At 36.2% G+C, this 14,588-nt stretch overlaps 1 protein-coding gene and 1 non-coding gene across 3 annotated transcripts; both read right to left on the reverse strand.

The window, feature by feature from the left end:
- Nucleotides 1-560: 560 nt before the first annotated feature.
- Nucleotides 561-11,789, reverse strand: LOC110604541 (nuclear pore complex protein NUP155). Of its 2 annotated transcripts, XM_021742745.2 has the most exons (13): nt 11,272-11,789; nt 10,951-11,120; nt 9,264-9,390; nt 7,978-8,240; nt 6,017-7,676; nt 5,721-5,933; nt 5,318-5,565; nt 4,827-5,241; nt 4,457-4,659; nt 3,393-3,750; nt 3,064-3,282; nt 2,617-2,945; nt 561-1,115 (listed from the first exon to the last, which is right to left on the reverse strand). In XM_021742745.2, exons 1-13 carry the CDS (start codon nt 11,428-11,430, stop codon nt 998-1,000), a joined length of 4,482 nt encoding a protein of 1,493 aa, XP_021598437.1. In that variant the 5' UTR covers nt 11,431-11,789; the 3' UTR covers nt 561-997. The 2 variants fall into 2 exon arrangements, with proteins under 2 accessions (XP_021598437.1, XP_043808453.1); XM_043952518.1 differs by lacking the exon at nt 11,272-11,789 and having other exon boundaries at nt 9,264-9,380; nt 10,951-11,078.
- A 2,592-nt stretch (nt 11,790-14,381) lies between these two features.
- On the reverse strand, nt 14,382-14,455 carry TRNAN-GUU. The gene has a single exon. It is a non-coding gene; the product is annotated as a tRNA-Asn (tRNA).
- Nucleotides 14,456-14,588: the final 133 nt, after the last annotated feature.

Genomic DNA, 14,588 nt, shown 5'->3' on the forward strand with positions numbered 1-14,588 from the left:
TTAAATCCATAAAATAGTGGTGTGATAAGAATCTTGGGATAGGCATGTTTGGGACAAATATGGGATCCGATATCACCTTAAGTGGCAAAAATTGTGTCGCATTTGTCATTAATTCAAAAAGGTTTGGACGGTGACGATGGGATGCCTTCTGTCTCTCGTTTCTGTCCTTTACTCTCATAATTTCGTTTTTTTTTTATTTAAATAAAAATTTTATAATTTTTTTTAAAAAAGAAAAGGTTGTATTGAATTAAATTCTTATATATTTTCTGTAATTCAGATAACGGATTAAACTTTTTTACTACACTTATTAATAAAATTACCTATACATTTATTTTGTTTTCTTTATTATTAATAATATTGTTATTGTGTTTAAGTTTTGTTAAATTAATTTGTTCAAATTGATATTAGAAAATTTGATTTTAGCTTTTTCCTAAACGTCTCAACATTGAAAAAATTAATTTGGCAAACGAGGCCGTTTCAATGAAGGCCAAGTTCCACCCTCGCAATTGAAAAAGAATCAAGTCACTGTCACTTCTAACGAACATTCAACACTCTTCCCCACCAGATCAAAAGGTTTTGTTTACAAATATGGCAGTATAACAACTCGTTCTAAAAGGATTTTAGTATTCATCACATTAATATCAAAAGCAATTAAATGGGGAAGGAAAATGGACGATTTATAATACAAGTTTAATGATGAATTCTTTCAAGTGAATGCATGTACCAGACATGAATCTCTCATTGCCATTAGGCTAGTAGTTCATTGGTCGAGTGCCTGCATCCTATTGTAAGAAATCACAGCTTCAAATCTAGCAACCTCCATCCCCTTTGGAGTTGGCATCAGAATTTGGATTCTAGCAATTCTTCTCTATGAAACAAGGGTTAATTTTACAAGAATGGTAAAGAATTCGAAGCATAATGTTACATAGACACCAACACTATTAGCTTATTTTTTGTGAGAAGAAACATTTCATACAACACATGGAGCATAAAAGAATTAGAATCGATCAAAAGAAAAAGGACTTATCAGAGACTCTTCAAGTTCTCGAAATCCTCGGTAAACAGCCTCAGTTTTGCTCTGGGGAAGTGGCAACCTCCTCACTTCTGTCATGTACCTGCTACCCAAAAGTTCATCAGCAACAGAATACTTGGAATCAGAGGCTGAAATGCCCAATTCCTTTTCCCCCCCAAGTAAACAGAGATTTTATCAAGACAATCCCGAAATGACAAATGAGGGACAATTTTTCCTCCTCTCAAGTCTCAAGCAAGCAAATGGAATCTATTTAAAAAAAAAGGCAAATTTAATGAAATACTTTTGTCCTAATCACATCCAAATATCAGCTAATGATAATCCAATAATAAGGCTGCAAAACACGAATGGAATCGCAGACATAAAATGGGGAGGCCTAATATATATATATATGTATATAGATATATATATAGAGAGAAAGAATGAGTTACTTATACTAGCTTTCTCATTCAAGTTTAGAACGATAAAATTCTCAGCCATAAACGTGAAATGCGATCAAATTGCCACATTGATGTAGAACTAAAAAAAAATCAAAAGGAAAAAGGGAATAAAAGGCTCTCAAAATTCTTATTAATTTTCAAATTGTCAAAAACAATCTCTAGCACACTACCTAAAATAACATAGGCATTGATAGACTAGTAAATAGTCCTACTATTGCTAGGATTGGAAATTCCAAAATAAGAAAATACTGAACCAATATAACTAGGAAATTCTAACTTCATATGAATTCTAAATATTTCTAACCGTTTCCAAATATTAGAAACCTAAACTTAAAAAACTTTAATTTTACAATTAAAATTAAATACAAATAATTCCTAAAAATCCAGTCTTCCTTGACTACACCACATATCTATATCAGAAAACTGAAAACAGGCTGTTTTGAAAAATCCATGACAGCTTCTGAGGGCTCAAGGTTCATTGCTTGATCTATAATACAGATGAAAGAAAATTCAAATGCCTGATTTGCTTTGAGGACCATTACTATTTGCTAGTACGTCCAGTTGTCTACTCTACTTTCCCAAAAATTTTATCACAGCCTCAAGTATTTCATGCAAGAAGCGGGGGCAACAAAAAATACCTTGTCAGAAGCACCCCAAAAAGCTATAGCACTAATACTTAAAAGCACTTTGGATATGAACTGTTCAAGTACAAATTTAGTCCACCACATAGGACTACTCCTAAAACAACAATTATGGTAGACAATAAGTACCTAAACTCGTTATGCAGCCAAAACCCAAGGCAAAAAAGACCTGTTAGCCTGTGCCATCTCATTCTTGGCTATCCAAGGCAACCAGGTCATACTACCTGAACATCATAAAAGTCAACCAGATAATTTCTGAACTTGGCACAACTCTGATCCTGATAGTCTTTATCCTATATTCCTTTAATTAGTATCATGAAGTCAAATATAAGACCAGATCTAGGATCTCTCAGACTTTTCATGAGTATCTGTCCATCATTTTTATGAAACAGTAGAGTATCAGATTGTAACCACTCTTGTTTCATGCCAAGGAATTTGTCTATCATACATAACATAAAAGGAGCAAGGAGCAAAAATATTGTAGTAGCTAAAAGGACATGGTCACCTGTTAGCAGCACTTGTGATCTTATCACGAATACCCTGGTTAATGACTGTTGTTTGCTCCTGTGAGAATGTTCCGCCTAATATCAGGGAAGCTCCACTTGTTGTTGTACCCATCCTCTGTGCAAAAACAGACATTGCCCACTCTCGCAGTACCACTAGCACTGATCGAAGAAGGCGTAACCTAAGGTTGGGAGATGGCAAAATAGCTCCATTTGACAACAACTGATCATATGCATTCAGGACAGGTTCAGTTGCACCCTTGCAAGCTGCAAGAAGAGCTCTTGCTACATCTTCATCTCCAACAGATTCAACCCCTGACTCCAGTCTCTCCTGCAACAATAAAATAAAAATACTTCAATAATTCTGGTAAAACAGAATAAATGGTACAGCAATCCCAAAGATTCAGTTGATAGCAAAGCACATATATACGTATGGAATTAAACTTTACCAAAGCAGCCTTCTCAAGGTGAAGACATAAAGTGTCTAAAGGTAAAACAGCTCCATCTCCAGGGTATATGTGGGAACCAACCCTCTTCAATACTGAACACGCTTCAGCAATCCCACCACTTGAAAGAGCTTTATCCATTAGTCTAGCCCAGGTTTCTCTTACAATGCTACTATCAGCATCACCAGAATAATTTGCAAAGTAAAGCATCTCAAGGCATACCTGAAAGGGGGGGGGGGGAAAAAAGACATAAACCAATTACCCCTCAACACTCTGAATAGAAATTCAATAGTCTGATAAAAGAAGAATGAGAAAGCAAGAGATAGATGTACCTCCCAGAGTTCAAAAGGAACTGCATATTCATTATATAGTTGTGTAATGCTTTTTAAATCCAACGATAGTTCATTGGCTTTTTCCTGTGCAACTTTTGCATACTCCACATTGGCATTGTTATCAGCGACTGATCCATCTTGGATGGGCTCAGACATGCTAGATGAAGATTGTAACACAGAAGCTATAGCCTCCAGTTCCTCTTTTATTTTTATTTGAAACCGAAGAACCACAAGCTTCCCCTCAAGCAAATCTAGCAACCCACTGTCCAGTGCACCTGCACCCCTTGTGGAACCTACCAAACCACCACTATCACTTGCATTCTTTGCCTGTAGGACAGCATTGCTTAAGTATTGGCGCCTGGCATTGACAAAATGAAATGACTTGTTACACCTATTGTTTAATGGAAAAGATCGAATATTTAAATTCCATGAAATGAAGAAAGACACAATTTGAGTTGGTTTGATCCTTTCTATTCACTAGTGAATCCATATTGAAATGATTAAGCAAATTGGATAGGCCAGAAGATGTCCTACTCAGTATCAGCCCTTGTAATATTGTATGTGCCCCTAACCTTTTGTATATGAGAATGTGCTTCTGTGTGCATTTTCATATATTTCATGTGATTTAGGTTTGCTGTAGAACCAGTCTCCAACAAGGATGAATGCGAAAAGGATCCATATAGCCAACTCCAACTAGTTTGGGATTAAGGCTCAGTCATTCTAGTTGTTCATGTGATCTAGGTATCATTATGATTGCACTCATCAACAGAAAGTCAACTGAAGTCAACAGGACCAAGGGCTTGCTGAGGCACAACCTCACTAGGCAAACATAATTCCTGGTCTTCTTATATGTTTAACTAGGCACCATTTGGTATATCTGTTTACCTCAAATAGGTTAAACCACAGGCTACTTTAAATTGGATTATGATCACAACCAACCCTAACCCCAAGAAATAGCAAGACAGAAATGTATCAGAAAAACACACTGTCCTGATTAACAGTAACAGAGGGAGAGTGACAGAGACTAAAAAATGGAAGCAGATAAGTTTAAAGAGACTAATGACCTCTGTTCAAGACTAGGAACATCTCTTGCATCAGTTGAGCGCCTTTCAGCCAGTCTCAGCAATATGTGTGCTGCAAGCATATGCTGCCTCTTCAAGACATAATACCGTGCCAACAGATCGAAGTATTTTGCTTGAGTAGATGTGATGGATGCTTTGGAATGACCAAAGGGAGAAGTTGTGGATATTTTAGAAACAGCTCGGACCTATGAGACAATGACAAAAATATGGATCACGTTAAAGTTTTGCAGAAAGAATATAGTATGTTCCAATTTCCAATTATTAAGTTTAGACATTAGACACTATCCAATTGCGTGATCCACAAAGAGATGTGTAATAGAACAGATCTCCACTTTAGTTAGACAACCTTTACCTCCTGCAATGGTTCACGGCCAGCATTTTGCAGGAACGGCACTAAATCAGGACCTCCATACTCCAGTAGCTCATCTTCAAGGCCCAATTCAATCATAGTCCGGTACAGATACTCATGAAAGAGTCTGTCAGGTGATTGAATACCAAGTTGAACAATTTGGCAGATATATTTCTTCCGAGAAGCCTGATCAAGCACTGGTCGCATGGCAGCAGGCCTTACTGGAGATCCAAACTCCCTTTGTGAAGATTCACCCTTAAGAGAACGTAATGCACTAGTAATTATCTCATAGCACTGTTCACGTTGAGCAATTGCATGTTCTCTAATAGATTCATCAATTTGATCATTGAAAGCATCACCAGCAGGATCAAAAGCCTGGGCTTTCTGCAGAGGCAAGCATACCACAGCTTCATAAAATCTGCACAGAAATTCATTTTTGGTTTAAGATACAAGTCTCGGAACTTATTTTAGTCTTTGCCTCAATATATACTCACCTCAAGTCCTCAAACCTTTTGCAAACAGTTCTTAAATCAGCAGACTCTGGAACTTTACTCAAAAAATTGAAGGCCTCTCTAGCAAGATTATCCTTCTCCACAGGGTCTGAAGTTACAGCAGCTCTTTCAAGACATTCCACAGCCAAGAAAAACTTGTAATCTGACTCCTTGAAATAGCTTGGACAACCTTCCCGTAATCTACCACTAACATCATCTACTGTTCCTCTGCCATCAGGACCAGTATAATACTGGAGCAATGAACACATCAGTTCAGGAAATGACATGTAATGAAGGATAATAGTATCAAAATTTACAATCTAGAAATAAAAGAAAAGTGATGTCCATTCAAAATAAGAAACTTTTCTGTGAAGTAATTTTTGAAAGGTTATATGAACGTATTCACCTCCATTAGTGCAGATATTAGCATTGTAGCAATGCGGTCTCCTTCCTCAGAACAAACTAGTTGATGGAATGTTAATTGAACCAGTGCTTGTAGTAAATTTGCATCAAACCCCTGAACCAAGCGTGCCACGTGATGCTGCGAAATAAGCTGTAGAAGAAACAATGCTTCACCAGATCTAAGAAGCAACTGCCTGATACACTCCATTGCTCTGACCTGTAGCATAGCGATTGCTTCCTCAGAAAAAGAAAAATGACAAATAAAGCTATATGTGAATATATTAAGTGTGAAGTGCCTACCTCCATGGCAGCCAATTCTGCAGGACTATAAGGTAATCGTTGCCGTTTACTTGCTGTAACACCAGCAGTAGACTCAATGTTCCGTGAATGGGCACCAAACAAGTTCCTCACCATATTTCTGTCACCACTACCTAGGTCTGAACCAGTTCCATACAATATAGAACCGGTCACGTCTCCTAAACCAGCCACACAGCCATAAAGCCCCCTTCTCTGATTTCTTCTGGACCTTAAGAACTTCTCTAAAGAACGAACCTTATTTTCAAGGATTTGCAGAGCCCCAACAGAGAGTCTGCATGTTACTACTCCACTTTCGGATGTCACATCAGATGAACCCAATCCCCCTCTGGTAACAAACACAGGGAGTTCCCAGAGAGGGAACAGTAATCTTGATGTGCACAAGCAAAGCCCTTCATGTGCGCCTGAAAATACAGGCTCTGCCTCCTGAACAACCTGCCCCATGCTAAAACCCCCTGTTGTCGTTCTAGTGTTTGATAGTGCATTGAACCCTTCAAGTTGTGGCATTCCAACAACTCTTGGATCCTCATATGTTTCTGCTGCCTTCTCAGCAACAGCATTGCTTATAAGAGTCTCAGAATGAACTATCCTCGCAGCTAATAATAAGCACATTGCAGCTGCCTCACCAGCACCAAAACGATTGAAGAAATCTTCCAAGATCGATCTAGGTGAGTTAGCCTCAAACAGCCTTCGCAGAATGTCAACAGGCCTATTAAACACTACTTCCATCATTCCCATAGTACTAAAAACAACAATTTTCCGCCTTGGAAGTATATGCTGTGTAAAAAGGTCACCTTTAGCCCAAAGTCTTCCAGATGCCTTTTCACAGGACTCCCCTAAACTTTCAAATCCAAAAAATTCTACTTCTGAATATAATGACTGCACAGTGGCAGCTGTATCTGGTAAGGGCAGGACATCTGCCACAAAAAGCATTCGACCCTCAATAGGTAGGGAAGACACAAGTTCTCGTAAAGCTCGAGAACTCCTTGTGCTTGTTCCTAAAGTACCTGATTGTGAACTTGAGTCCTTAGTCACAATAACTAGAGAAGACATGGTTGGTGGTGAGGAATCAGACAGGACAAGAGTTCCAGCAGAATGATATGCTGTTTCAACCTTTATTGTGAGATCCTCATTTGGAGTTCTACTGGCAAGAGATATGGCTCCAAAAGTGAGTCCACCACTGACCCCTATAGGAGGAGAAGGTCTAGTTGTTACAACTTTTAAACAGTTTGGTCTCTGATGAGTAATATTGAGTCGTCCCAAACCTCCAACAGTGCCATTACTGCCAGTAGATGGAGAAGTGGAAAGGTACATCCTTCTGCCATCTGATAATACAGCAACAAGGTGCAACCACTTAGACTCCAGTGTGGATAAGGGTGAGATGCAAACAATAGATGGCTTCACAGATCTGTTTGGGGCTCTTGGTCCTGTTGACTGTCTACCTCCATAATGTACATCCCTGTGACTAAACAAATTTCTTTCTTCTGCCACTTTCTTCAATGGCCCATCTCCGTTTGGTCCTAGAAGGAAAACCTGAAGTTTCATCTCTTCAGTTCTTGCATACAGAATCTGCCTTTCATTATCAAAAACCATTTCAACAATAGGATCAACAGCTCCAAACTTAAATACATTTGGTACAACCCACCTGGAAAAAAGAAAGCATACTTAATGTTAACAGACAGTAGGTATAAATAATGTTTCATTTTCAATGAAAAATTTGAGAGCTGAGTCACTCAGAGATAGATGGTTATATGAAAGTTGCTTATATTAAACCAAAGTACCCATCATCCAATGACTCTTAAATGTCTTCAACTTCAATTTTATGTCACACTTCATACAATAATAAAAAATGATGATGTATTAATATTGCAAGTAAAGTCACTGTGACATAACTGGGAGAAGTGATGACACCACAGAAGTCCAAAGCGTTTACAGACACAACTTACCTTGAGATGACACTACCCAATCCTGCAGTGAGACAAACCTTTCGACATCTTTTATGCCAACCAGAACCAGTTGTGTAATGCAACTCATAAATATGACCATCACGCCCAGCCAAGAAGATACGACCTTTATCAGTACATGTAATACAAGTCATAGTAACCCCATCAGATGGGACTGTGTACTCCGGCAAAGGCTGTAGTGAAACTTCTGCATATGGATCAGTACCATCACCCCCACTAGAACAGCATACTCCTACAAGAATCAGCTGATAACAAGAAAAGGCTAATACAGATCAATAAGATAGTTAAAGCCAATGACTAAACTAGAGAAAATATTAGCAACAGGATAATGTTAGAAAAGGCATTAGAAGAATCCTTGATTCCTTCCCCCTTTTTTAATTTATAAACTAAAACCTAAAGTTTAGTAACAACTTAAAAGCACTTGATACTATGTTGATAAAGTAACATGACCAGGGTAAGGGTAGTCATCAAGCTTCACTATGGATGGAAATATGATGCCTTAATAAGAACCGAACAGAGTTGAAATTCCTTTCAGGTAGGAGAGAATACAATCCTCACTATTGGTTCTTTTACAAGAAAAAAGCACTGTTTTAAAAGTAAGGAGTCACAAAAACATGGAACGAACTCAGCATTTGTTTTGAAGTACCACGTAATTGCAATTTTTGGGTGATCATAAAGCCAACATAAAAACAACTTATTCAAGAGAAGCTTTATAATGATTACTTTGCTAAGTCGTCAGACTAGCATAAAGCAGATCATGCATTAATCCATGCCATTAAATCTATGGACCAATTAGCTATCCTTTAAACTTAGTAACATGCATGAACTGGCATCAAATCCAGAAATTTCAATGACTGCAAATCTATTTTATGTGGGAAATAATAACAAATTGAATATATAACAAACGATAACTTGAATAATATGATATCAAACTTCAAATTAACAGTACAGTTTATACTTCAATCTCTCAGTGCAAAGTAATAACCATTGCATACAAAAGTGATGATACATAAAGAATAAATTTAACAACCTCCAACAAATATTGGCATGAGTAGTATAACAGTGCATACCATGGCAGTGGGAAGCAATGAAATATGAAGACAAATAAAACTCCCAGCTGTTATTGGCTTGATAACTGATGTATTAATAACACATCAATACCATAGAAGTAAGTTGAAAGCTAAGAATATAACAAGGCCATCCAATCTAAAAGACAGATTAAAAAAATAGAATTCTATGGAAAATAGAAGAAAGATTCGAGTTATTACCTCAACAGGAGTGGCTAAAACTAAAAGATACTGAATAGCTTCAACAAAAACACCAGGTTTAGATTTGGCAAGGCCTACAGCACAAATGGCTTGCTCCTTCCCACTGTATTCAGGACACTGTCCATCCCTAATCATGAATAGAATGTTATGCCACAAAAACAACAAAGAATAAGATTGCAATTTTTATTATGATAAGTAGTCAACAACAGTGATAATGATGACATGCTCAGGAAGCAAGAGAGAAAGAGATATAGAGGAAGAGAGACTTGCATAGAGAGGCAAGATCAAACAGTTTGAAAAAATAGAAAATAGAGGAATAGGGCTGGAAGGGACCAAAGTAGTGAATCATGCAAGCAAGATGAGTACTACCCTGTGGAAACTAGAAACTTTGCACTAGTATTACCATAAATGAGAACTCTTATATGCCTATACCAATATAGATTGTATATAGAAAAGCAGGCGATATTTCATAAGATCACAAATCATCAAGTTCTTTTCTAAACATGGAAATCCAATATCCACTAATTTTATATTCATGGGAAAGGAAAAAAAATTCAAGTTTGTTTATGACCATTTAAGGCAACTACTTTGAAATATAACCTGCAAGCCCAACTTATCACTGTGACATGACATTAAGAGATTGAAAATTGAAATATCAGTGAATATCCTCATTCCTCAGTTCCTTGCAACAATAAAAAGGGAAACATTACAGAGTCCTCACTCATAGCCAATTTAATAAAGCACAAATGAAAAGTCATCTCAAGCAATGTGTAAAGAGCTGATCCAAACTTTTCTCAGGTCAGATCAAAAGCTCAACACTGAACTTACATTAATCATAATTAGTCTAACCATTATAGACCTTTAAGTTAGAATTTTTTCATCCTGAAAACAAAGCAGGGCCAACCTCCATGTCCCTTTATGCAGATAAAAGGGGCATGTTAATTTAAATTTAAACTGATTTTGACATTGCTTGTTAGGAAGCTAATATAGAGCACTTGTGTCCACTGTCCATCCATAATCAATTTTAAACTGAAAAAAAAAAAGATATAAAGGCAAGATGTATAAATTCTCCAATTTAGGGTAGCACTAGCACCTCAAGCACTGAGGAAGTACTAGAAGTTCAGAACCCATGCTCAATCAGAATAAAGAGTTTCCATGGCAAACAGAACAGTCATTACCATTGGCAATTGAATGTTACTTCGGTACTTAAGCCCCTAGGATGACAAATTATTACTTAGAGAAATTACTTTTTTGTCCATATTCATGCCATAATCAACACTTGGGTAGCCATATTTTGAAAAATAAATGAAAACATCCCTAAGTTTTGGTTCAGTCACACACTTTCATCTCTACATTCATTAATCAATTTAGCCATTGGGTCAAGGGATTAAAAGGTAGTCAATGAGGAACTAATGTGGTGCTGATATAGTACAAAGCAGTGATGAAAGTTTGATAAGGATAAACTCAGAAGAAATAATAATTTATCTAAGGTATTTTGACCCTTCATTAGAGGCAAAATGCAAAAGTTGTGAAAAATGGATTTCCAAACAAAAATTATGATGGAACCAAAACTTAAAATTATTTTTCATACTTTTTGAAAATAAATGGACCCAAAATTTTAATCATTCCCAAACATATAGACGTATCCTTATTGATTAGCCTATTACTAAAGTGAAGAATGACTCACCACTTATCAAATCTCCATAGAAATAGGAAATTATCAACCGATGCCCATGCCCTGCGTATCTCAGGAAATATTCCACATAAAGCCGTCCCTTCTCCACCAGCTGCATTGTATCTTTCGATGAGTACAGGGGGCAACTCCCAAGTATCCACCAACTCAATTAAAGGAGGCCACTGCAATTGAATCTAATATCATGAACTACTTACTTGCAAAAGAATAATCAACAACACACGACATCCACAGAGACATGCTCTCAATTTAGAACTTTCTTTGTACTGTTACCCAATTTCTTCCGAATAAAATACTAGAAGCTTGTAAGAATACCTCTCTGGGGTGAGTAGAATAGGGATGACTGGCATATCTGGAAGCTTCAAGGGCCTCTTCAAGGTCAAGCTGAGAAGCAACCTCCCGCCCAATGCGGTCGCTCACGACGAGACCAGCATTCGTCACGTCTCGGAGCACAATATCCTCTTCCCACGGCATTTCGTTATGAAAGACCAAGAAGAAAAACAAAACCCTAAATTTAAAAAAATATATATAGGGATTAAGATTTTACGGAAAAACCCCCTAGGGTTTTAGGAGCGCTTTTTTGGAAATTGAAACCCAATAATAAGCTTGGGCATGGAATACAGATCCAGATTTGAACTGTGACAGCAGAAAGCGCGCGCGAGAGAGGTATAGAAACAGAGATGTGTTCTTCGAGCAGTTCCAGTGAAGTAAAAGAGTGGAGCTATTACACAGTAATAGGGGTTTTGAGGGAGGGTTTTAATTGGTGGCGGGCAACGCAAGCCATATTCGAAAAAGCAGGAGGAAGAGCTAGTTTTGTTTTTCTAGGCTAAACCCTCGTCTCCTCTTTTATAAAATAAATGGAAATTATATAAAGTCGCAACGGTCAATTTCTTTCATATGTATGTAATTATATATATTAACTCAAATGGTTTGTTTAATTGATATACTAATTCTTCTATTTAAATTACAAATTTTATGCCATATTATCCAATCAAATAAAATAAAATGTAATTACTAAGTTGTTTTTCTCTCTTCTCAAAATAGGAAAATTTTTCTTGGAGTTGCTAAATTTCTCATTTTAGTAAAAGATTTCTCTTTTCCATTCGGACAATATAAAATTTTTTTTTAGTGAATCTATCTCTTCCTTACCAATGGATCTATCTTTTTCCTACCAAATAAAGATAGATAAACTTTTTATTTTTTTTTCTTTTTATATTTATTATGTGTTTATTAATGCTTTCGTGAGATTATCATATTATGAGTTTTTGATATCGATTTTCAAGTGGAGACTCGTGATAGTAGCTTGAGGGTATGACAAGACTGTTGATGAGCGCGTCTCATTTCCTTCGTTGATTCTTGTTAATTTAGGATAAATTTTCTCATCCTAGGCAGCAAAAGGTGAGGCGACTAAAGTTGTTATAAGGCCTCCTAAGTTATTATCTTCTATTATTTTTATTCGGATTTAAGATTGCATGTGTACTTTTCATTTTTAGTGTCAAGTTTTTCTTGTGGTATAAAACATTAGTTGTTTGAATTTTTTCGTACTACATGTTCCTTAGTATGGCCTTTTATACTAATGTAGATAGATTTTTTTTTTAATTTTATTAAATCAACATCGATGATCGACAATATTAAGAAAGAGGAGTAGGAATGGTATGTTTGTTGATTGAAAATTTTTTTTGTTCAATTTATATTTGGGTTTAGTCTGTATCATTTATGTGGGCTTTTGTTCTTTATATGAGCCTTAGAGACTTTAGATTGCAATCTCTTCGGCTTTTGGACTTTTTTTTTAAATATGCATAATTATATTAAAAGTCATAAGGTAAAGATTACAAAAGACATGTTAACAAGCCCATAAGATAAAACCCAAAGAAATAGGAGCCTCAAAGCCCAACCTATACACAAGAAAGCCAAAACCCAACCCTCCAAACTAGCAATTGATATAAACCAACACCATCGGCCAGGGGAGGATGGATTGCCGCCAAAACAAGCAAATTGGCAAATAACTAGAATGCCAAGAAGCACCGCTGCTCGCTCTATTCGACCAAAACCCCTTTTGAAAAAACAACGCTAGAAGGAAGAAGGCTGACCACCAAAACTACCAAAGTAACCATAGAATGATTTGTCCCTTTTTCACAGAAAGACAAAGGCAACCAAAGGCTACTATAAACCCATAAAGTATAATCCACCAACTGACTGAATTGCTCAACCATCCGAAGGTACAAAAGAGAAGCTTTATAGCTACAATATTTGTAGTCTCATATAACTATGGAGGATTGACTTACAGCATCAAGCAGTATCCTATCACCATGAGCTCCTTGAATCTTTAATAACATCGGTCTAGAAGGGAAACACTCATAAAACAACCACAAATATAACATCAGATTAATCAAAACCCTCACGATTTAAGCACGGATCTAACTACAACCAATCCAAAACTATACTTGCAAAAGCATAAGTGAGGAAGGAGCAACACTGTAGACCATGAGGAATCAAAACAAAAGTTTTTGTAGACAGTAGAACTCGGCGATTCAAAGAAGAAAAATGAAAAGACTTAGAAAAGACGAAAAAAATATTCTCTCTCTAACAATAAAAGAGAGAATCTAATCATACAGTTTTTTGATGTTTATTTGAATGTATTGATATATAATCCATGTTATTATGAATGAAATGCTTAATTTTGAGAGAAAAAAAAAATGTAATCCTCTCACTTTACCCTTTTCTCTCCCCTTCTCCTCCTCCCAAATTCTTCTCCCAATCAATCCCTCCCTCACTCTCCCCCTCTTCTTTCTAGTAATTCTAGTTCATCTTCATCATTAGAGGCTTTTTGCTAGATCCCTTTGATTAAGTTATTGTATAATTATTTTAGACTCATTTAATTATGTTATTATATAATTATCTCATATCCCTTTGAAATATGGTTTTAAAGGCGAATGAAATTTTCTTATAATAAGTGTTTGGAATAAAAAACATTATCAAATAATTTATTTAAAATAAATTATTTTTTGTTATTTAATTGTTTTGATTTAGTGAGTTGATTTTACGAGGAGAGTTGGATTTTTGGGCTTTTTTTTTAGGACTCCTTGTAGATATATGGTATCTTTTTGTCCTATTGGAACTTACACTGCACTTAGCAATTCAAATTTTCTTTTCAGAGGAGCTCATTTACCAAGTCAATCGAAAAAAAAAAAAAGTGAAAAATGCAACGATGATGGTGCCTAGTAATTTGACAGATCACTGCAAGTAGCTTTATGTAAAATTTTTCTAAGATTTTGTCACATTGGAGGTTGCAGCACTGTCGGAATGTAATCCTGTTCTGCCATTCTTTTTGGATAATAAGAGGTTATTGTCACTTACTCATTATTTAAAATAAAAAATTTCATAGAAAGTTCTGATTATGAAAAAGAAAATGATAAAGAGAGAAACGCTAGAGGAAGGGGTTGAACCTTCGACCTTGTGGTTAACAGCCACACGCTCTAACCAACTGAGCTACTCCAGCACCCGGTGAAATTGGTAACTTTATTTTTCTTTAAAGGTTTATTTTTTCTGTAGCGACCCAAATACAATTTCTTTTGGATTATTTAAATTCTTTTATTTTATAGATACTTATAATGTATTATATTATATTATTC

The sequence above is a fragment of the Manihot esculenta genome, chromosome 17, assembly GCF_001659605.2.
Source record: "Manihot esculenta cultivar AM560-2 chromosome 17, M.esculenta_v8, whole genome shotgun sequence".
Classification (NCBI taxonomy): domain Eukaryota; kingdom Viridiplantae; phylum Streptophyta; class Magnoliopsida; order Malpighiales; family Euphorbiaceae; genus Manihot; species Manihot esculenta.